The sequence below is a fragment of the Pipra filicauda genome, unplaced genomic scaffold, assembly GCF_003945595.2.
Source record: "Pipra filicauda isolate LSUMZ 115617 unplaced genomic scaffold, ASM394559v2 scaffold219_size1829416_pilon, whole genome shotgun sequence".
NCBI classification, from domain to species: domain Eukaryota; kingdom Metazoa; phylum Chordata; class Aves; order Passeriformes; family Pipridae; genus Pipra; species Pipra filicauda.
Genome location: NW_024104331.1, coordinates 611,222 through 633,968, shown reverse-complemented (window position 1 = coordinate 633,968; position 22,747 = coordinate 611,222). Strand labels below are relative to the sequence as shown.

The 22,747-nt window shown below is 50.7% G+C and overlaps 1 protein-coding gene across 2 annotated transcripts in view; it reads left to right on the top strand.

Annotated features, from left to right (window-relative positions):
- Positions 1-17,137, top strand: part of RPS6KA1 (ribosomal protein S6 kinase A1) — a 39,607-nt gene extending 22,470 nt beyond the window's left edge. For both annotated transcript variants that reach the window (XM_027740288.2, XM_027740287.2), the window contains 20 exons: positions 3,632-3,748; positions 4,865-4,946; positions 5,185-5,265; positions 5,822-5,901; positions 6,466-6,572; positions 7,127-7,164; positions 7,282-7,424; positions 7,953-8,023; positions 8,266-8,354; positions 8,557-8,621; positions 9,544-9,646; positions 10,239-10,366; positions 10,820-10,945; positions 11,506-11,595; positions 12,051-12,209; positions 12,415-12,576; positions 13,160-13,236; positions 13,394-13,511; positions 13,918-14,055; positions 14,388-17,137. In XM_027740288.2, coding sequence (XP_027596089.1) covers positions 3,632-3,748; positions 4,865-4,946; positions 5,185-5,265; positions 5,822-5,901; positions 6,466-6,572; positions 7,127-7,164; positions 7,282-7,424; positions 7,953-8,023; positions 8,266-8,354; positions 8,557-8,621; positions 9,544-9,646; positions 10,239-10,366; positions 10,820-10,945; positions 11,506-11,595; positions 12,051-12,209; positions 12,415-12,576; positions 13,160-13,236; positions 13,394-13,511; positions 13,918-14,055; positions 14,388-14,510 — 2,097 coding nt within the window. In that variant the 3' untranslated portion in view covers positions 14,511-17,137. The remainder of the gene's footprint in view (positions 1-3,631; positions 3,749-4,864; positions 4,947-5,184; positions 5,266-5,821; positions 5,902-6,465; positions 6,573-7,126; positions 7,165-7,281; positions 7,425-7,952; positions 8,024-8,265; positions 8,355-8,556; positions 8,622-9,543; positions 9,647-10,238; positions 10,367-10,819; positions 10,946-11,505; positions 11,596-12,050; positions 12,210-12,414; positions 12,577-13,159; positions 13,237-13,393; positions 13,512-13,917; positions 14,056-14,387) is intronic.
- Positions 17,138-22,747: the final 5,610 nt, after the last annotated feature.

Genomic DNA, 22,747 nt, shown 5'->3' with positions numbered 1-22,747 from the left:
AAACAAGCCCTCTAAAACCTCTGCTCTGTCCTGCCAATAATCCGAGCCACAGTGGGATCGGAACCTCTGCATCAGAAATGCCCTTAAAAACACCTCACAGGGACCTTCCCAGGCTGTTCTTAGATAACTCCAGCATCCACAGCAAGAAGTCTTGTGCAGCATTATGCAAGTGAAGGACTGAATTCAAATCCCAGTGATGGTCATGGGTTTGATTCACCCCGAATCCCATCATCCCTGTGCCCGTGTGAGAGCAGAGATATGTGCAGCTCTCCGAGGTGGTGTCACACTTCTCTGTGGGTTCTCAAGGGCTTTCCTCTTCCTTTTTAAAGACAAAAGTGGCTTCTCAGAATTTTGCCCTGTTGTGGAAATACCTCAAAGCTCACAGCCTGACGTGAAATTCAGGCAGCACTAGATGGAAATCAATTTAACTAGACCGTGTGTGTTTTCTATCAGTGTCTTGTCTGAGCCAGGGAACCCAAACACGAACGAGGAGCCGTGAGATTATTTTTTTTTTTAAAAGGAAACCCAAAAAAAAAAAAAAAAAAAAAAAGAAAAAAGCCCCAACCACAAGAGCTGTTGCTGGGGAGTGGGAGAGTGAACCTGCCTCCGTGTGACCGAGTCTCTCGTCCCCACTGCGCATCTGCCACCGCCTCCAGCCACCTGTATCTCCTCATCCGGCACCCTGAGCCCCCCCCAAAGCCCTGGGAGCTGGCGGGGGCGGCGGTTCCTGGGGCTGGACGATGTGGATCGGGATGGGAGGATGGAGAGCGACCCTAAACTTCCTCGCCTCTGGGCGTTCCTCACGCTCTGGCTGCAGAGGAAGCACCGAGCCAAGCCCTGCAGCCTCCAGCTGCCTGCCCCCAGCCAGCTCACCAGCCCGGTCAGTACCACGGCCCTGCCTCCCTCTGCTTCCCTTGCTCCCGCTGGCTGATGCTCCCGAGGGATATTCGGAGCAGTCTGGCTTGTTTCCCTTTCTCTGCTTTCTGGGATGGTTTTTTAATGGTGCCGTTGGAAGAAACTTGTCTCGGTGTGCTCTTGTGCTGGACACTTGTGGTGTGCTGCTAACCAGGCTGCAAGAGCTGCTGGCCAGAGTCCTGAGTGTTGAATTCCAAGCCGCTGGACGAGTCCATGGGAGGGAAACACTCCCTTGTGTCAGCAAGATGCCAAATGGCACCTCAAAGCGTTTCTCAGCGTCTCTATCAGCAGTGTCTGAGCTGGTGCCACTGCTGGCCTCGTTGGTGTGTGTGGTCTGGCTGTGTATGCAAACCCTGCCTGCCCTCAGCTGCAGCTTGGGCTGCTGAAACCACTTGCAGTTGAACATGCCAGGTTTTGCTGTTGCAAAGAATTCCCACAGCTGTGGAAACACAGCTCTGCTGCTCCAGAGGAGCTGTGGCAGGAGGATCACAGGATGGTTTGGGTTGGAAGGGACTTTAAAGCTCATCTTGTCCCACTCCCTGCCATGGGCAGGGTCACCTTCCACTAGCCCAGGTTGCTCCAAGCCCCATCCAACCTGGCCTTGGACACTTCCAGGGATGGGGCAGCCACAGCTTCTCTGGGCAACCTGTGCCAGGGCCTCCCCACCCTCACAGGGAGGAATTTCTCCCTAATGGGTCCTGGATGGGTCCAGATGCCTCAGAGCTGGATACAGGAGTTCATTTTAAATGTTCCTCTCAGCATAGGTGTGTGATGCTACAGGGTGAAGCATGTGTGGTCATACAGGTGCTGATGCTGTGCAGAACTGGTTTTTCTTTAGTGTTTTCAGGAATATGAAGGGAGGGGAAGAACCCACAGCTTCCACTGGTCCCCTCCCCGAGTCTCTTCCTGCTGTGGGGTCACTCCCTGGAGAGCCGGACTAGCAGGAGGAGACCTCTTAACTGGCTCCTGCTCCAGCTCTTGACTAGAGGTGGGAACCTGTTTCTCATGGCAGCTTTCTGCAGGGACTAAGCCTCCAAACGAAACCAGAAATGCAAAGTGGCTGCTTTAAGCGGGAGATCATAAGGAACACGAAAACATGTTGTTGCAGGGATTATAGGATCCTTCTCCCCTGTGATCACTGGGGCCAGGGAAAGGCAGGATAACACCAGGGAGCTCCTCTGCCTCTGCCCCCTCCCCGTGCTCAGGCTGTCCCTGCTGCACCCCTCGGGAGTGTGGGCTCCTCTGCCAGCTCTGAGTGTCTGAGGAACACAGCAGAGAGCAAAGCCACCACCATGGGAACAGAGCCACTTCCTAAGCTAGAGAAAAGCCCAGCCTGGGAGCGGGGAGGGAAGGGTGGGTGCTCAGTGCAGGTGGGCAACCACATCCGCAGGCGCTGGGAGGGTGGGGAGTGGGCTGGGGCAGAGGAGAGGCAGGGCCTGGCACTTGGTTCCTGTTGGGTTTAAAAGCTGCTTTGATTAGGTGGTTCCCGACCAAGTGTCTGAGTAGCTTTAGTAAATAAAGTGTAATTTCTTTTTTTTGTCCCCCCAACTCCGCAAGTTGGAGTAGTGGTTGCAGCTTCCTGCAGCCTCTGATGGCCACGTCTGCCCAAGGGTCAGGGAGAACCGAGCTCAATGCACTTTGAAACATAATTGCTGGCCTTGGAGTCCAAAAAGCAACCTCCATATCTGCACTGGATAACGTGGGAGGGAAGTGCTGAGGAGCCTGGACTTGCCCTTACAAGATGTCCAGCTACAAGGGATTTATGGCCTGAGTAAGAGTCATGTCTGTAGGAGTGGGAAGTTGAGTCCAGCCCGCCCTGTGGGAGAGGGGCTGGAGCAGGTCAAGCTCAGAGGAAATCCAAGTTCAGATATACTGACTAGGTATGATAAAGAGAAGTAGAGGAAAAGGCACAGATGGAAGACTACTACTATAAAAAGTCTCAGTGTATTTGGGATGCAATAGAAAGCAGCACAAGGTGGTTTTTTTGGGGGCTTCAGTCATCAGAGGTATGGAAAAGGTTTGCTGGGAACAGGAGGTGTTGTAGCATCACCTCAGGGTCTGTGGCTGTGCTGGAGTGCTGGCCTAGCTCCCTTGATGAGTTTATTCTATTCATGCTGATTAAATCTATTTTTTCTTCTTTCCTTTTTTTTTATAAGTAAAATAATGTGTTTTAAACAAAACATGTGCCAGAGACCTTGGCTTCCCCTCAATCTTCTTGAAGCCTCGAGTCTGTTAAAGCATCATCTGTATGTGCTGAAGATGCACTAAGACTTATGTTGCAGAGTTGCTCAGATTGCCGAGCAGATGGGCTCCAACATGTCTGATTTTTGCCAGCCCTGGCCCTGTTTTGACAACAGTGCCGTATTTTTTTTGTGTGTGTGTGTTGTGGGATTTTTAGTGGCATAAACACTCCCGTTTCTGCTACCAGTGCCTTAAAAAGGAAGGTGCTTTGCAAGCACTCTTCTGAAATGCAGTTCAAAGCACCCGCGGTGAGCGGAGCCGTGGGGAGAGCAGGGGGAGTTGGCCAAGGCTGCCTGGTGCTGCTTGCCCCTGACTTATTTATTCCAGATGTTGATACCTGTGACAAGCACCAGCTTTCATGGTTCTCTCAGACGTGGTTACTGGGGGTCTGTAGCCACAACCCTTGTTCCATAATCCGATAGGGCTGCCTTCCCTTGATCAGGAGTCCCGGCCAACCGTGTCCCCTCTTTTCCAGGGAGAAGGTGTCGTGCAGGAGTTCAACATCACACACCATGTGAAGGAAGGCTCTGAGAAGGCTGATCCCTCGCAGTTTGAGCTGCTGAAGGTGCTGGGACAGGGCTCCTTTGGCAAGGTGAGATCACTCTTTCCTATATGCCATGACAGAAATGATTTTGATGACAGAAGGGACTGTTCCCAACAAAACCACTTTCCTGGTTCCCACTGGACTGTGAAAATCTGATGGATGAGCCCAACTGAGCAAATGGGTGCTTCTAACCTGGAAGGTGACTGTAGTGATGCCTTTCCTAAGGGCCAGCCTGAATGTCCAAATTGCCCTGTAATTCCTTTTGCAGATGGTCAGGAGGAGAGCAGGAATGTCCTGCTTGTGAATGCAGGTGTCACACAGGGCAGAAGGGCCTCCTGCAGCTCTTCAGCTGCCTGCCAAACTGTCAGTCAAACTGAGGGCTTGAAGGGCTCAGGCATGTTCCTCCCTTCTCAGAACTGTGTTCTAGCCCCTGTTTATGGTCCAGTTTCCCTTCTGTGAAGCAGGAAGGAAGTAGCCTGTAGCTCTTATCTATTTCAGCATGTAAATAATCCACAGTCTCTTACAGACCATCTGCTGGCACATTAAATCAGCTTCATGTCAATCAGTTATCAGCTGACAGTGGGGGCTTGGACAGGACTGTGTGCTGTTTCCTGGGCAAATGCAGCAGTGGCTTTGTAGAATCAGAGAATTATTTGGGTTGGAAAAGATCTCTGAGATCATCCAGTCCAACCAGTAACACTGCCAAGGCCACCACTTGCAGGTGGTGTGTTTTTGAAGCTGCCTAAAACCAGGTAGAATGAGACACCAGGGGAAGGAAGGAGGCAAAAATCCAGAGGATGCAGGACCTGAATAATAAGGAGTTGATCTGACTGACAAACCAGCAGGATTTGTGGTACATTGAAGCATCAGTGCTTCCAGTCACAGCTCCCAGGAATCAGCCAGAGCCCCACAGGAGCTGCAGGAGTGAGCAAGAGGTGTGGAAGGCAAGAGGAGGGAAGTGCAGTATGAAAACACAAATGCTGCAATGGCTGGAGGTGGGGGGTGAGAGGAGTCCACACACAGCACTTCCCTGAAAACCCCGTGGGGTTTCGCAGGAGGTACAGCTGCTTTTTAGGGTTACTGTGAGGTCTGCCACTTTGGGAGGCATCCAGCTCCTACTGCCAGTGTTTAGTGCTTGCTGAATGTGCTGTTCTTCTGCCTCAGGTTTTCTTGGTGAGAAAAATAACACCACCAGACAGCAACCACCTCTATGCTATGAAAGTGCTTAAGAAGGCAACACTGAAAGGTAGGAAGGAGACTCTTACTGTGATGCTCTGACCCTTCCCTGACTTAAAGAGCGCTGGGGAAATGTCACAGCAGTCCTGGGGTGGTTTAGGTAAAAGAGGAGCATCTTTATCCCAGCCAAACATCCTCCTTTTCTCTCCATCTGCTTGGTGCTTGGTGCTCAAGGGCTTAAGGTTGAGGACAAGACTGGGGCACTCTGAGGCTTTTTCTGTGTCTGAGCTGTTCCTGTCTTCCCACAGTGCGTGATCGACTAAGGACAAAGATAGAAAGGGACATCCTGGCTGATGTGAACCATCCCTTTGTGGTGAAACTCCACTATGGTGAGTGTGGGGCTGTTTGGGATGCTGGGAGAGGGGCTGCAGGCTCCAACAGACTCTTTGCTTTTAAATGCAATCCCCTTAACACAAATCCTTTCCTGGAAGGGTCTGTGGTCCTGTGCCTGCTCCAGCTATTGAATGGGGAACAGAGAACAGACCAGGAGAAGAGGTTGAAACATCAAATCCTTGGGATTAAAACATTAAATCAGGAGAAACTGAGAAAGCAGAGTTAACTAGTCAAGCTAGAGTCAGCTTTGTTCGCTGTGAAGTGACCAGTGCCTCTCCTGGGAAAACAGCCCTTTCTGTAGGGCTGGAAGGGAACCAGACCCCCATAAAAGGAGGATATTCTGCAGTGCCAGAGTGCTGTGGTGAGCTCCCATTTCAGCAGCACAGACAGGCCATCTCCTTTACCTCAGATATCAGCCCTACCTGCGTTTAACCCAGTAACCATGCAGGGCATCTGCCCAACTGGAGCCACTGGGATTTAAGTGATTAATGGAACACCATGGAGCCTTCCCTCAGTGGAGGGGTCTGATTCCCACTCTGGCTTGTGTTTCAGCATTCCAGACAGAGGGGAAGCTGTACCTCATCTTGGATTTCCTCAGAGGAGGTGACCTTTTTACTCGGCTTTCCAAAGAGGTGGGTATGCTCTGGCATCTCGGTGGGTTGCTGAGGCTCCCAGTTCATCTGTGCTTAATGGCCTGGAGAAGGGACTCACCCTTGAGAGGGGTGGAAACAACCTCCAACCTGCTGCTAGTCCACAGCTGGCAATGGGAGAGGGTGTTTTGGGAATCCTGTGTTCTGGCAGGAAAGCAGCAGCACAGGCAGCAGGTCTCACCTCTGCAGCAGCTTCTGCTGGGCATCATGTTAATAACAAAAACTAAAAGAGGGGAGATTTATACTAGATGTTGAGAAGAAATTGTTCCCCGTGAGGGTAGGGAGGCCCTGGCACAGGTTGCCCAGAGAAGTTGTGGCTGCCCCATCCCTGGAAGTGTCCAAGGCCAGGTTGGACAGGGCTTGGAGCAACCTGGGCTAGTGGAAGGTGTCCCTGCCCCCTTCCAACCCAAACCATTCTGTCATTCCATGAATGGGGGTGAACTCTGGGAAACTTAGAAACAGCAGGAGGGAGCAACATGGACGTGAAGGGTCTCACTGCTGGCGCTGTGACCCCAGCACCTCTCCTCTCCCTGTCCCTCCCTGCAGGTCATGTTCACCGAGGAGGACGTGAAGTTCTACCTGGCGGAGCTGGCGCTGGGACTGGACCATTTGCACAGCCTGGGGATCATATACAGGGATCTCAAACCAGAGAAGTACGTGTGGCCCAGCTGAGCCAGGGATCCCAGTCCTGCATCCAGCCCCGAGCCTGTAGCCAGCCCTCCACACAGGCAGGGCTGGAGGATGGCCCAGGGCCAGGCAGATGAGAGGTGGCAGTGCCAATCCAAGGCTGCCTCTCCTCAGATCAGTGGTTGTGGCCAGGAGGCAGCATATGTGCACCACGTGTGTGAACAGCAATCCTTGGCAGCCTCTGGGCTCCAGCTTTAAGCAGTTTGAGAGCCTTTGGGGGAAGGAGGCACCAGGCTAGGCCTCTGCATGGCTTGGTTCTCCTTGCCTGGGGTATGTGGGGATCAGAGCGAGTGCAACCTGTGTGGGTCATTTGTTCCATGTGAAGCTGAGGATGTAGAGAGAAGGGAGCTGCTCCTGGTCCCTCTTATGTCTTGGTGGTGGAGCTTAAAGCACTGGGAGAAGGGACAGATAACTTTCTCCTCTGGATTTTGGCAGCACCTCAGATCATCCACTGCAGTGCTTGTTCTCACCAGCCCTCACTGCAGACTGTAACAACTTGTTTTTTCCATTCCTGCTGTAGCATCCTCTTGGATGAAGAAGGGCACATCAAACTCACAGGTGAGGGACTCCACAAGGCCTTGGGCTCCTGCAAGGTCGGTTCTTGAAGTATGGAGCTCCTTGTGTGACTGCTCAGGGCACGTGGGTGTGTGTGCTGACGGGCTTTCTCTTGTGTAGATTTTGGCTTGAGTAAGGAGGCCATAGACCACGAGAAGAAGGCCTACTCCTTCTGTGGGACAGTGGAGTACATGGCCCCAGAGGTGGTGAATCGCCAGGGCCACTCACACAGTGCTGACTGGTGGTCCTACGGGGTCCTGATGGTAGGTACCCAGCCAGAGTCTGCGGGCACTGGGAGGAGCAGCTGCTCCAGCTCTGGAACACCCGGACACGGGTCTGTGTGTCTGCCAGACCTGCTGACCTGGGGTGTTCCCCACGCTCCCCAAAGGGCTCCGTAAGGGGCTGTCCCGGCGCCCAGCCAGGAGCTGGGTGGGTTTCCCGTGGGAGGCAGCGCTCCCGAGGGGGCTGTCCCGGTGAGCTCTGGGATGTGGGGGTGTCCGTGTCCACCCCAGCGCCGGGATGTGGTGTCCGCGCAGATCTGGTGCCACCATCTGGCAGCTGCTGAATCCCAGGGCTCCCGCAGGAGCCGGCGCTGGCCCGAACGTGTTCCCGCTGCACAAACCTTGTGATCCGAAGCTCCTCCTGAGAAAACACGATGCCTGTGAGCTCTGTTAGAGCCAGGCTTGGGATCCCTCAAGCTTTTCACGAGCAGATGAAGGGGCAGTGAGATCTGTGCAACCCTCAGCCTTGCCCAAACGTGATCCCCCCCCCTTTTTCTCTTTCCCTCCCAGTTTGAGATGCTCACCGGTGCGCTGCCCTTCCAGGGGAAGGACCGTAAGGAGACCATGACCCTCATCCTCAAGTAAGAGGAGTTTCTCTCTCCTGCCTGCATAGGAGGTGCTGCTTTTTGAGCCGTGTTGCAATCTGGGGGCTCTCGCAATTTAATGGCGTTATTTGGCAAGCGGTTTCCTACCAACAGTTAGTTAGAAGGGTGCAGTGTAAATGCCAAGGGGATGACTGTGCTTTTTGGGGGTGGAGGTGCTGCAGTCAGCTTGTGGCTTGACTTCTTTAAACCTGCAGCTGATTGCAAAACTTCCTCCCCAGAGCGAAGCTGGGCATGCCACAGTTCCTGAGTGCTGAGGCGCAGAGCCTCCTGAGAGCCCTGTTCAAGAGGAATCCAGCCAACAGATTAGGTAAGACAAATGTTTTGTTTCCTTCTAAATACACCTGATGCCCTATCGGGGCCTCTCTCACCCTCCTGGGTCAGCAGCGTGCTCACACTTGTGCTCAGTTAATGGTTAGTTGCAGCCAAGCTCTCCATCACCCCTGGCTGTGTTGTGTCACCCTCACTTTGTCAGGGGTTTAGTGCAACGTGCTCCGTGGTGCATCTTGCAGGTTCTGGACCAGATGGGGCAGAAGAGATCAAGCGCCATCCTTTCTACTCCACCATTGACTGGAACGTGAGTACTGGAAACACGAAAGCAGATTTCTCCACCATTCAGCGCCAGCAATTCACTTCTGGCAGCAGGAATAGCGTGGTCATGGTGCTTGAGCAGCCACGGGAGAGCCACCAGCCCCTGTCCCCATCCATTCCAATAATCCTTCCCGAAACTAAAATTCTGTTTGTCACAGAACTGTTCCATACTTGGGTTGCCTGTCACCTCACCTCAGATCGAATTTACTCATCTGTCAGCAGAGAAGCGCAGGTTTTAATTGGGGTTTGGCACAAGGTTTGTCATGCACTAAGTGGGAAGGAACCAGGGAAACGTTCCTGGCGAGGAAATCAGGGCAATCACTGAACTGGCACTTCCCAACTGCTTCTGGCCAACTCCCTACTTTGCCACACAGTTTTGTTTCTTCCCTGTTTTCCCTTACTCGGTAAGGGATTTGAAGATCACTCCTAATACTTCCAAGGTCCCTGCAAGCTGCTAGACTGACCCTCCAGCAATGCCAGTAAAGCTTATTTCCAATTTTTGCTTCAGGAAGCAATTTTAAAAGGCACTTGTGGGAGTTCTGGGATATGAATGCCCTCCTAATGCATCTCCTCTGGCCATCCCTGGGGAGATACGTGTCAGCAAAACCCTAATGGGAGTTAGGAGGAGGTGGGAGAGCCTGTCAAGGAAAATACTTTATGGATGCTGCACTTGGAGTGGGGGCAAGTTGCCTGTAGAACACTTATTTTCTTGATTTAATATATGAGGTAACTCGTAATATTTCTCCACAAACTGACTCAAAAGCAACCCACCAGCCGAGAAGTCCTCTCTCGGGCTGCTGAGCTGTAGCTAAATGCTAAGCCAGGGAGTTTCACAAAATCTCTTTCCTTGCCAGCCTTTGCACCCTCTGGAAGGCTGCACCCGTCAGAGCACTCTCTGTGTTTTGCAGAAGCTGTACCGCAGGGAAATCAAGCCCCCCTTCAAGCCTGCAGTGGGCCAGCCAGACGACACCTTCTACTTTGACACAGAATTTACGTCGCGCACGCCGAAAGGTTTGTGTGACTTCACGCAAAAGCCAGAGCTTCCTGTGTGAGGTGATGCTCCGTGGTTTAATATTTAACACCGCAGAGCATCTGGTGCCTGCAGGGCAAGGTTTGCCTCGGGCTGGTGCTGCCAGCTCAGATGGTTCCAGCACTGAGAGGGTGGCCCAGCCACAGAGATGTCGGGCTCTTCTCACAAGTAAGACAAGAGGAAATGGCCTCAAGTTGTGCCGTGGGAGGCTTAGGTTGAATATTAAAGAAAACTGCTTCATGGAAAGGGTTGTCAAACCCTGGCACAGCTGCCCAGGGCAGTGGTGGAGTCGCCATCCCTGGAGGCATTTAAAAGACATGTGGATGTGGCACTTGGGGCCACGGTTTAGCAGCGGCCTTGGCAGGGCTGGGGGAATGGTTGGACTCGCTGATCTTAGAGGGCTTTTCCAACCTGGATGACTCCATGATTCTCTGTGGGGTGTTAGGGGCAAGCTGGGTGCTGCTGGTGTGGCTCTTGTTTGGAATAAACTCAGCATCAGCCACAGCTCCTGGGAGCGAGGGGAAGGCTTGCAGAACCAGCCTTCTTCACGCTGTGTTTCCACTCCTGTTGCAGATTCCCCGGGCGTCCCCCCCAGCGCGGGGGCCCACCAGCTCTTCCGAGGCTTCAGTTTCGTGGCGACCGGACTGATGGAGGATGGCAAGGTGAAACCTGCCCAGCCACCCCTGCATTCGGTTGTGCAGGTGAGAAATGGAGACACTGGAACAGCTGTTTGAAAGCGCAGAGATACTCCAGGTCTGTGCCGCCCAGAGCAGCTCTGACAGGAAGCCCGAGGCGGTGTCTGTTTGGAATTCTTGCATCCTGTTTTTCTTTCATTTCCATTGACTGCCACACTGTGCACAGGTTGGCAGGAAAACGCGGGGCTGTGGCTTTTCCTCTCCCCACGTGGATCTGTGCTGGCGGGGGTCTGTAAATGCCTGTGGGTTGAAGGTGCCACCCAAACACACCGCGCTCAGAGCAGACAGTGTTATCCCACTGACCTATATCTGCCTTGCTCTCTTCTCCTCCCTCTCCCAGCCGGGAGGAGAAGCTGTGGGATGTAGCAGACAGTCTGCCAGCTCTGCCAGTTAACTCATCACATTGCACAAACCCTTCCCTGAACCCTCAGAGCTCATCTCTCCTTTCTGCTCCTGCAGCAGCTGCACGGCAAGAACGTCCAGTTCAGCGACGGGTACGTGGTGAAGGAGGTGATCGGCGTCGGCTCCTACTCCGTGTGCAAACGCTGCATCCACAAAGCCACCAACATGGAGTACGCAGTCAAGGTCAGAGCCCTGCCCTCAGAACTGAGCTCCCCTGCTAGATTTTTGCCCACAGAGAAGCTGTGGCTGCCCCATCCCTGGAAGTGTTCGAGGCCAGGTTGGACAGGGCTTGGAGCAGCCTGGTCTAGGTGTTCTTTAAGGTCCCTCCCAACCCAAACCATTCTGTGATTCTATTTCTGCTCATCCCACGAAGAGCAAAATAACATCCAGGAGTGAAATCGCTTTCCCTGCTCGTGTAGGGCCTAAAAGGACAATTTCTGTGCTCCTGTGCATGTACCTGCACTTCCCCAGGAATAGCAGGGAGCAGCATTCTCTTCCCTCAGAGGGAGGAGAGCATCTCACCTTTGCTTGCAAAGCTGTGGCTACACCAGATCTTAACAAATACAACAGACATAAAACTTTGGGGATTAGGAACACAACTTCCCCTTCTCCAGCTGCTACAGAGAGCAGGGGAGCAGATATGGCACAGGAGCTCTGCAAGGCCCCAAACTCAGCTTGTGTGCTTTGTCCTGGCCCCCTTCTCACCCTGTTATGACTAATCCTGCTTCTCCCTACTCCTGCAGATGATTGACAAGAGCAAGCGAGACCCTTCTGAGGAAATAGAAATCCTGCTGCGGTACGGGCAGCATCCAAACATCATCACCTTGAAAGATGTGAGTGTGGCTTGAATGACTTCCCTGTGTTTTGGTCTAGGAAGTGCAGGCTGCTCAGGGAGCAGATTTCAGCTCCAGCACAGGTGGCCCAACAGCCCAGCTCAATGTGTCACTCTGTCTCTGTTATGAAAAGGTTCTTCCCCCAGAGGGTGGTTGGCACTGACAGGCTCCCCAGGGCAGTGGTCATGGCCCCAAGGCTGCCAGAGCTCCAGGAGTGTTTGGGCAACACTGTCAGTGACAGGGTGGGATTCTTGGAGTTGTCCTGTGCAGGGCCAGGAGTTGGACTTTGATGATCCTTGTGGGTCTCTTCCAACTCAGGATATTCCATGGTTCTGGGGTGGGGAAGCACCCCCAGAGCCACCTCTGCTGATCCCTGCTTCTTGATGGTAGAAGCACAAAAGGGAAGCTCCGGAAGCACTTTTTGGTTAATCCCCTCTCCACGTTTGCTTTGGAAGGTGTACGACGACGGGAAGTTCGTGTACCTGGTGACTGAGCTGATGAGGGGAGGGGAGCTGCTGGATAAAATCCTCAGACAGAAGTTTTTCTCAGAGAGGGAAGCCAGTTCAGTCCTGCACATGATCTGTAAAACAGTGGAGTATCTGCATTCCCAAGGGGTGAGTATGGTCTTCCTGGGAATTCTCTGGCATTACACTGTGCTCCCTCTCCTCCAGGGAGTAACTCTGCCCGTCAGGACAATTATTTCTTGCTGGTGTTGCTCTCTTGGCAAAGCAGATGTGGGACCAGAGCAGGGGTTGAGTGTCCTCGGGCAGCTTTCAGACCTTTATCTACCTGGGGTGTGGCCCTTTCTTTGCTCCACAGGTGGTTCACAGGGACCTGAAGCCCAGCAACATTCTCTATGTGGATAAGTCGGGAAACCCCGAGAGCATTCGGATTTGTGACTTTGGCTTTGCCAAGCAGCTGAGGGCTGAGAATGGGCTGCTCATGACTCCCTGCTATACAGCCAACTTTGTGGCACCTGAGGTAAGTGCTGACCTGAGACCCTCTGGTAGCCCCCTTGTCCCTGTTCTCCCTCTTGGCACAGTGGATCTGCCCCATTCCCAGCTCCAGCCTGCCCTGGAAAAGGGAAATACAGAGATCCAACTTGTAATAATGAATAAATAGGAGATCCCAAGTGCAGTTACAGGGCAGTCCTCCAACCTGCACTGCCCTCATGAGAGGTCTGCTTAGGGTACCGAGACTGTAAAATCCCAGTGATTTCCTAGGCTGCTTCCCTTCCTCATTAAGTGACTTGTTAAAAGAGGTGGGATGATTTTCCACTCAGTTATCTTGGTGAGGAAGAAAGAAGGAGAGCCAGCATGGCATGGGAGTACACATGCAGTGTCACCACACTGGAACAGTGTGGTGACACTGTTGTGCCTGAGGGGTTCCTCTGCTCCATGAAACCAAAGTCCGATTTGAATCCTGATCTTCGGTCCAAGACTTTTCTGTTCTGTCGGGCTCTGGATGCTTTGCACATGGACTGCACCCAGGTCAAGCCCCCTCTTCTGAAATGAGCTCAGCGACAAGAACAAAACACACTTTGTTTTCCCTTTGTTCTGCTCAGGTACTGAAACGCCAGGGCTACGACGAGGGCTGTGACATCTGGAGCCTGGGGGTTCTCCTGTACACGATGCTCGCTGGGTAAGTGGCTCTGTCCCACTGGAAGGCAGGGCTGGGGCTGGGACCCCCTGCTCTGCAGTGGCAGCAGGACTCTCCTCAGTCACTGCTGCCCGGTGGTGCTCCCTGCCTGTGTCCCAGGCCAGTAAACCCAGTGCTCTCTCCTCTCCTCTCTCCCCAGCTGCACTCCCTTTGCAAACGGTCCCAGTGACACTCCAGAAGAGATCCTGACCCGGATAGGTGGGGGGAAGTTCTCCATCAGTGGAGGCAATTGGGACACTATTTCTGACATGGCCAAGGTAGGGGTTGATATTTGTGTTACATTCAAGGGTTGGGGTCAAGCAAGGCCAGTTGCAGTGAGGCAAGTTTAGAGCAGGCTGGGGAGGGAGGACACAAGAGAGAGAAGAATACCAGCAGTGTAGCTTCTCCCCCATGTCTGCCTTCCACACAGCAGCTTTATTTCAGTTCTGGCTGTGAATATTTGCATGGAAAACCAACCTCGTGCCTGACCCATGTGGGGGTTTGCTGCTGTGTTGTGCCTCCCAGGCCTGCCAAAAACATATTTCATACAAAAAGAGTTTGATGTCTGGGGATTTTAAACTTGGCCTCTGAATTTAAAACCTAATTTGGGGGCAGACAGGTGGTATTTTTGCATTTAAAGCATGAAATCTTCTAAAGTCTGACTTTTCCAAACGATGCCCTTAGGATTTGGTATCAAAGATGCTCCACGTAGATCCTCACCAGCGTCTCACAGCCAAGCAGGTCCTGCAGCATCCGTGGATAACCCAGAAGGACAGCTTACCCCAGAGCCAGCTCAATCACCAGGACATTCAGCTTGTAAAGGTACAAAGTCTGGGCTGAGCCTTCTGCTGGTCCCTCGTGTACCTTGGGAAAGGTCCAGGTCGGGCAATGGTGGGGTGGGAAAGCAGGATGGCAGGTTGGAGAGGGGGGGGGCAGGGGAGGGAATACAGACAAGCTGGGTTTGTGGGGAGATAAAAATGGGAGGTTCTTGAACAGCATATCAGTGCAGGAGGGAGATTTAAAGAAATGAGAAAGATGCTTCTGGCTTTGTTTGTGGGTTTGGCTGCATCTTGTAAAGCCGTGAGTCTGAAATAGCTCCTCCACACCTACATGATTTCTACACTTCAATTACCTCTCTCCTCCCTTTCTCCAAGGGTGCAATGGCTGCCACGTACTCTGCACTGAACAGCTCCAAGCCAAGCCCTCAGCTGAAGCCCATTGAATCCTCCATCCTGGCACAGAGGCGGGTGAAGAAACTTCCCTCCACCACCCTGTGAAGCCGGGCTGGGCTGGGCTGCAGCCACACGGTGCAGGCACACACTGGATTTTGCACACCTGTGGAAGATGGGGACAGGGGACAGTCAGTATCTGCACTGGAGCTCCCTTGGAGGCTTGCTCTCAAAAGGCCAAGTGCCTTCCTGCTCCTGAAAGACTGGCTCCTCCTCGTGTGGACTGATCTTTGCCGAGAGAACTTCACTGTAAAACTTTTTTGAAGTGTAAATTGTCAATTTTTAAAGACATCCGTGTATATGAGAACTAGAGTGTATAACTGATGTCAAGTGGCACTAAAAAGCAGCTCTGATTTCACCCTTCCCTGTGTAGGGCCTGGTATTTGTCGTTGCTACAGCATTTCTTGGAATTGTTCCTCTCCAGCTCCACTGCAGCTGGAAGACTGTACCACATTTGGGGGTTAGGCTCTGGGGTTTTTCCCTCCTTGAACCTTTGGATGCCCTTCCCAAAGCCGACCCTGCAGCCTCCCAGCCAGCAGTGCTCTTGTCCTTAAAGGACTTCCCTCCCCTTGACTTTCTGTGTGTGTGTTCCACGTGAGGTCGATTTTCCAGCCTCTGTTTCTCCCTCTCTCTTACACTCCCCCAGCCCAGCCAGCAGTTCAGTTCTCTGAACAAAATAAACCACGGGTTTTCCAAACCCTCCCTTAGATGCTTCACCTGTCCAGAACACCTGCTAGGTTTGGCTCCTTCCTTCCCTCTGCCCTCCCATCTCTGTTTTCTCCCATCACCAGATGGGAGTTTGTCACCTGGGCAGGTGGGGATGACAACAGAACCTTCTCCTTGGCAAAGCCAAGGCTTTGGGCTGGCTCTGGCTGCTGCTTTTACCATTTTGGGGTTTTCCTTTCCTGTCAGCAGGAACCTCTGAACAAAACCATCCTTTGTTTTTTTTTTTTAATTTAACTTTGTTCTCCAGCTTGGTAACTCAGGGTTTCTTTCTGACTCGTCCAATAAACGTGTCATTCAGGTGACTTTACGTTACTGCCTGACTTTTAGCTGCAGAATCCGCTCGTTTCCCTGCCTTGTGTGGGGACAGTGCTCCTTGCCTGCCTTTTGGGAGAGCTGCAAAGCTTTTCACCCGGCCCTGTGGTGGGAAAACCAGCAGTAGGGCTGCATCTCATGCCACCTCCTCTCAGGTGCAACACCTCACTCCGCAGTGGGAAGCGATTAGAACCGGTCACGGAACGAGGAGCTGGCAGGATGTGGAAGGGAATTTCCTACTCTCAGGACATTTTAGTGCTAATAGAAACCAACACTTGGAGGCAAACTGTGCTAGAAATAAATTCCTGTCCCGTTCTGACTTGCAGGGAATTGCTGGAGCTCCCTGGTTCCCTGGTGGCAGTTTCCTGGGAGAAGGAGCAGGGTTGCTAAAAGGGCTGCAAACACTCACGAGCTCGAGGATGTGACTGAAGCCAGCAAAGGTTCTCCTGTGAATTTCTCCTACTTTTAGCTGATCATGTCACAAGAGAGGAAATTTTCTTTTTTGCTTAGTCCCACTTGGCTTTAAAATGGAGAATTCCATTAAAAGAATTATCTGAAAAGTACAGCTCTCTCCTCCTCTACCCTAATCCAAGCAGGTCCTGGTTTAATCCCTGGAGCAGCCAGTGAGAAGCTGAAATAGTCACAATTTTTTCTTTTTCTCTATTCCAAGTACAGCCTGAGTGTCCAGTGCTGCTGAGAGGAGGAGGCCAGCACCAGTTCACAGTGGATCCTCTTACTGGTATTGCCACTGACCCCAGCAGAGATGGATTAAATGTTTTGCTGAGATCTGGGGAGGGGGACACCATTATCCAAGATGCCTTCCTTAAACATACTTGTTTTCACCTCTCTTCCCTACAACTCCACAGTAACTCTTGTGCCAGTGGTGTGCTAATTTTAGCTAATTTAATCTGTTGCAACCAACACAATAATTATAAACATCTTTCTGGAGCTGAGGTTGAAGTTGGGATTGAAGTGGACACCTCAGCAGTTTTTCAGAATACTTCCTACATTGTATTTCCAGGGAAGGCCTGGAGTGATGGATGGGGCTGGATATGTTGGTGGGAATCAACACTCCCTGTCAGCTTCTTGATATGGACCATCAGGGTCTTCAGCCTTGGGGTTTAGGGGGAATTAAACCAAATGTTTGCCCTGCTTGGAAGGTTGTTTGTATGAAAATGCCAATGTTTTCAAATATCAGTCAGGAAAAACATTGTGACCTTTGCTCAATCCTCCCTGTGCTGTGCTGGTGTGAGGCCAACTGGGGACAACTCAGAGGTGTGTGGGGACAACCGGGTGCAGAGCTCTGTGGGCACGGGGAGAGCAGCCCTTGGCCACGAGATGATACCTGGGGCATCCAACCCCAGTGCCTGGGGCACCAACCCCTCCACCTCACTGGGGTTCTTCAGTCAGAAGAACTTTGTGTTTGGTGCAGCTGTAGCTTCTGGAACCTCCATCCCTCGGGAGCAGAGAGTGAACAAGAAGAGCTACACCTTCCCCCCTGGGGTGCTTTTACCCACGTTGTTCTGAGTGATCCATAAGTAAAAACAAGTCTGGATTTTTAGTTCCAAATCAACCAAGTGCTGTTACCTTTTTTAATTCCAGTGCTCAATAAAAATGGACTTGTTGAATTCTCTGTACATGAGAACTGTAGGTGTTTGTGACCAGCCGGGCTCTGTCCTTTCCTTTTTAATTTTGTCCTGACAGTATTAGACCTTTACCAAAATACAGTTGGGACCAACTGTTATCTTAACTGGAATTGCATTATTTGAGGTGAAAGTTGGCTGTCTAATGTCTGTTTTGGGGAGCTAGTGTCTGGGAGAGACCAAATGATCTGCTCTCACAAGAGTCTGGGCTCATTTAGCTGTAACTTGGGACAAAGGATACACAGAGGATATCACAAATTGTTATGACTTGAAAAGGGGTAGAAATGGATTTAACTTCCATGCATAAGGATATCTTTGCAAGGAAAACTGCTTGTGTTGGTTCAGGTGTTTAATAATCGACTTGACCTTTAAGCTTTTGTCCTGTAGGTCTGCATGAAAGCTCAAGGGAGCAGAAATCCCAAAATCCAGCTTCGAATTGCTGAGTCTACCTGGAATTAACCTGTGCAGAAAGAGCATCCAAAGTCAAAGAGCCTGAAAATTATATTGAACAGCTCTATATAATACAGTTTTTGTGTAAGAAAGGTTAAACTTCCCTATTCTGGGGTATAAACCAGCAATATCTCTGCTGTAAAAGAGGCTGAGAGGCTGTTTCCCTTCTTCCCACTGTGTACCATAGCTGTGCCTTCCCCTTAATGATGTGGTTCTGCCCTCTGTCAAACTAACCAGGGCATAAATAAATGTATTTTGGCCCGATCAATATTCCCATCATGATTCTTTAGGCCGTCTTTAAAACTGAAGGCCAGTAACTTCCTCAGCAATCACCTCCTGTTCCTTTTTCACAGTGAAAGCGGTCTGGGTTTTTTAACTTATTTTTAACTAATGCCAGTCCCTCTCCCACCTTTGAGTCAGTTCACGTTAAGTCCTTTTCCTGCATCTTTAGGCACTGGTGGGTGTTGGATCGTGCAGCTGGTGGCCTCCTGGGTGCCACCACCACCTCCTCGTGGTGGCCACAGCTGCCTTCCCAAGGACGGGGGAGGCTTTGGAAGCGCTCGGTGACTACGAGTGTGTCAGACGGTATGTGGGGCAGGCACTGGGCTTTCATGGAATATTCGACAATTTAATCCCTCTTTTAAGGCAAAGAAAAACATCTAAAATATTTCAAGGTCTTCTTTTTGGCAGTACGTGGGGGCTCTGAATAAAACCTTCACTCACGCCAGGGAAGCTGGAGGGCCGCTGCCACTCCAGTTCCTTGCCTCCGGTTATTAAAACATCAAGCTGTCTTACTGCCTCCCTCCCTTTGTGTGGCACTGAACACCTGCCATTAATACTAATTCGACTCCGGAGAGAAACTCCCTTTCAGATATGCTTGTCTGAAAATAAATTGACATGTAAAAGGTCTCTTTTGTCGCGAAGTGCACGGAAAGTGCCGGGGTGAGGAGCCGATCGCTTACAAAAGGAGGCACTGACTCTTTAAATGACGTGTGGAGGGGCTGAGAAATGGGAAATGTGGGGGGGGGTGATGCTGTAACTGGGCTGATGTGATACAATTAGAGGAGGATCCCGTGACTGCAACCTCTGCTTGGTGTTAGACTTTGAGATTTTGGGTGATTTTCGTCCAAACCCCTGCTCGTCTCGGGGGGTGAACGGCCGGGCTCTGCAGGGACCCCCTTGGAGAAAACTCTGTTTTGTTTAGAAAAATTGTTGTTGTTACAAATAAGTACAACAAAAACTCAGAGCACTTCATGGTGAGCCCTTCAATTTAGATGTATAATGAACTCCAGGGCTCTGTTGTTTTTCCTGGGACAAAAAATTTCGTAACACCGGAGAAGGGTCCTGTAGCTGCAACCCCTGTTTGGTATTAGATTGAGATTTTGGATGATTTTTGTCTAAACCCACGGTTGTCTCACGGTGAATTGCCAGGCTCTGCAGGGACCTATTTAGAGAAAACTCTTTTCTTTAAAAATCATTGTTATTATGAATATCTGCAACAAAAACTCAGAGCATTTGGTGGCGAGCCCTTCAATTTATATGTATAATGAACTCCAGGGCTCTTTTGTTTTCCCTGGGACAAAAGTTTGTATCACTTTCAATTAGGAAGCAGTAAAAGGATCCTTGGTTAGAGTATTTATTCTGTCCTACAGGCAGCAGTGTGAGCCAGCAGAAGGTCAATATTTTTATTTTTATTATAAAGAATGATTTCCTTTGAGCTCCTCATGCCCTGGGGAGACCAAGGCTCTCTCCTAAGAAAACAGTGTTAACTTGGTTATTTGGGCCGAGCTTTGGAGGGGGTGACATTGCTTGGAATTTCAGCTTTGGTGCTGAAATGATGCACTTCCATGGCTGGGGATGAAGTGTGGCGTGGACCTGGTGTTCAGCTGCTGCACGTTGGGCTTCTGGGTCTTCTAGTGAAGAAATCATTCATTTCATAATGAAGATCAAGTTGAAATATGTTCAGGGCTTGAAAGAGGGGGAAAAAAAGGTAATTTTGGCAATTACAGATTAGCTGGTGTCACGTCTGGTTTATCAAACAAGCAGGAGCTCTCGGTGCTGCTGAGCTCCAATGCCATCTTCTTTTTAAACAGCAGATGGTGTTAGAAACCTGTAACAGGTGGAAGCTCTTCAGTTTTATGTGAGAGATCAGAAGTAGCAGCAATTTCTCCCAAGGGGTAGTTCCTTCCCGAGCTGAACAGCAAGCTGGCCCTCTGCTTGGATAGTTATTACAGAGGGAAAAAACTTCTGAACCACACGTGTTCGTATGGAAGGAAGTGATTCTGATTCGACTTATTCTGGTTATAATAAAAGGAACCTGGTAATGGCCTCCATAATCCTCTGTTAGCAGCTCTAAAAGAGAGATGTAGTGGGGGAGACGAGCTGTGTTTGCTGGTGTGCCTCAAAATCCGGCTCCAATCTGCCAGATCTGTTGGTTCCCTGTCTATAATAGCACTTCGCATGCTTAAAGTGTTTTATAAACATTTAATTACCGCAGCTTTTGACTCAAAGCCAGGAATCTCTCATTCATCTGCTGCTTTGCGAGGGCTGTGAAAATGATATTCAAATTATAGAACTGCAGGAAGGGCTGAGTTCAAACCCCAGTTAAGGAGAACCTCCGTTACTGGGATCTGTCCGCGGGGCCGCGTTTCCAAAGCGAGTTACTCCTCCAGCGCTGGAAACGGCAACGGGGATAGATCTGAGGGCCTGTCAGCACCCCAGGACACGGAGCTGCATCTTAATCATGTTAGGGAAATGAGATGCTAAATTCTGCTCAGCTGGTGTTGTATGAACTTCTGAGGCAGGCGGGGAGTGCGGCTCTGTCTAGACTAGAGCCGCGTTTGATCCCCCGGCCCCGCCGTGTCCTTTGCTGCCGTCAGCAGCAGGAAAAAATCAGTATTTGTTAGAAGTCGCTTTTTTCCCCACCCACCAAACTACTTGGAATTTTAACCAGCCCAACTCCCGGCTCTATTTTTAAAAAAAAAAAAAAAAAAATAAAAATGTAGAGAAACGCAGGCTTAGAGCATGAGTTTCCTGCCTGCCTCCATCCCCTCCGTGTCGCAGCCCCCAGGTTTGTGGCACCAAGCAGAAGCAGCAACTAAAGGTAAAAAACTTGTGTGGGATTAATAATTTCTATCCAACCGTCTGCCTTTCACCAGCTCCCTTTCCTGCACAGCACATTGTAGGTGCAGAACTGGGTGTGCAGGAACAGAAATCATTCGCTTTCCATGAAAGTTGCCCAGAGCAGCTGTGGCTGCCCCATCCCTGGAAGTGTTCAAGGCCAGGTTGGACAGGGCTTGGAGCAACCTGGGACAGTGGGAGGTGTCCCTTGGCAGAGGTTGGACTAGATGGTCTTTAAGGCCCCTTCCAACCCAAACCATTCTGGTGTTCTATGAAAAAAGCTGTTGGCTGGCTCTGTGTGTGTTTTGGTGGATTCACAAACAGTAACTGCTGGGCAAGGCAGGAAACCCAGATGGGAAGTGGTTCCTCTACGAGCTGACCCTGATCTCACTGCCTTCAGGAGGGTTATCCTAAACTATGGAGGAGAAAACCTCCAACTGCAACTGCTGAGACCTCCAGTCTTTACTGTAATTACAAAGGCAGACTGTGAGTGAGCCCCTTTAATAAAGGCCACTGCTGGCAATCAGCCCCTTTTAACGAGGCAGATCCCCAATTTCAAGGCCCTGGATCACTCACTGCTGCACTCGCTCCCTGCTCGGTGGGCTGTGAGCACACGAGGAGCAGCGACTCACAAAATAATCCCAGAGCCCCTTTTCCTGCCCTGTTTAAAGACGGGGTAGGGAGTTCCTCTGATGTTTCATTAAAGCTGGCTTTTCTCCTTGTGGCAGAGCAGATTTAATCAGACCTGCCTCCTAGTTCCAGCTGCTGGGTTGGAGCGCTCTGATCTGTGCACTGGGTGCACGTCTAATTATGGAGGCAATTCCCATGGATACCGAGAAGAATTGCCTGTACTGGCAAAAAATGATCCCAGCTGGGAAAACAGGGAAGGAAAACGTGTTGAAATATTCGGGAAGAGACTTCAAAAGTTTCTGGAAACGTTAAGTGAAAAGCATTTCTGGTGTTCCTGCACCGCAATGTGCAAATCTTGATTATTTTAAAACTAAGACAGGGGTTGGTTTGTAAGAGCTAATCCCAAATCGCTGCTTTCTTGTGCTACTGGAGGATTTACCAGCACCACAAAACTGAATTTCCCCCCTCCTTGTAGTCTGCATCCCCTTGGGAACGCTCTCCCACCTTTGCTTCTCACCTGTGCAGCACCAGGGGTGTGTTTGGAGAAAACGGCCAAGAGTTTGTGTTTCCATCAGGGCACACCCTGGGTGGGGCAGTGCAAGGGCTGGTAATTCTGGTTCCTTCCACAGCACCGGTGCTGCCGGGTGGGACCTGGGTAAGTTCCTCCCCTTTGTGCCTCATCCTTCTGAAATGTATGAATTTAAATAACTTATTTCTGTATAAATTACTGTTTGAAAGGTCTGTTCAAGGCAAAAGAGCACTCCCTGGTAAAAGGAGAGGGGGAAATACCTGGGCAAGCGCTTCTCAGATGTGGAAAATTAAACAAATACGATTTTAAATGATTTTGTAATTGTTCAGCTGCAAGGCCTCATGTTCAGACTGCATGGGGAAAACCAGATTTCTTAATTTAACTACACAAATTTAAAAGTCTTTTTGATGGTGGTGTTTGGTTTTTTGGGTTGGTTTGTTGTTTTTTTTTTTTTTTTTTTTGCTTTATGCTTCTTTGGAGCTTTTGGGAACATTCTAATCAGGTCCACAATGGCTGTAACTTGTATTTATTTCACTAATTTCTCTCCAGCAGAAGCTCAGACACTTTCCAAGATGTTGCTGGCTAATCTAAACACACAGAATAAGGAAAGCTGCCGTACTATTAGGCTGGATTTTCATCTCTTTCTCATCCAGGGCACCTGCTCCCCTTTCCCTCCCCTCCTCCCAGTCTTCCCAGCTGTCTGTCTGTCTCATTTATGTCAATTAGGGATTCAATGCTGCCTGATTTAATTGGCCTGACTTTCCCCTCTAATAGAAACCCGAGCGCAGGCCGGGCAGGCAGCAGCTCCCCGCTCTGCTCCCAGGGACAGAGTCGGGAGGGACGGGGCTTGTTTGTGGCACAGAGCACAATAACCT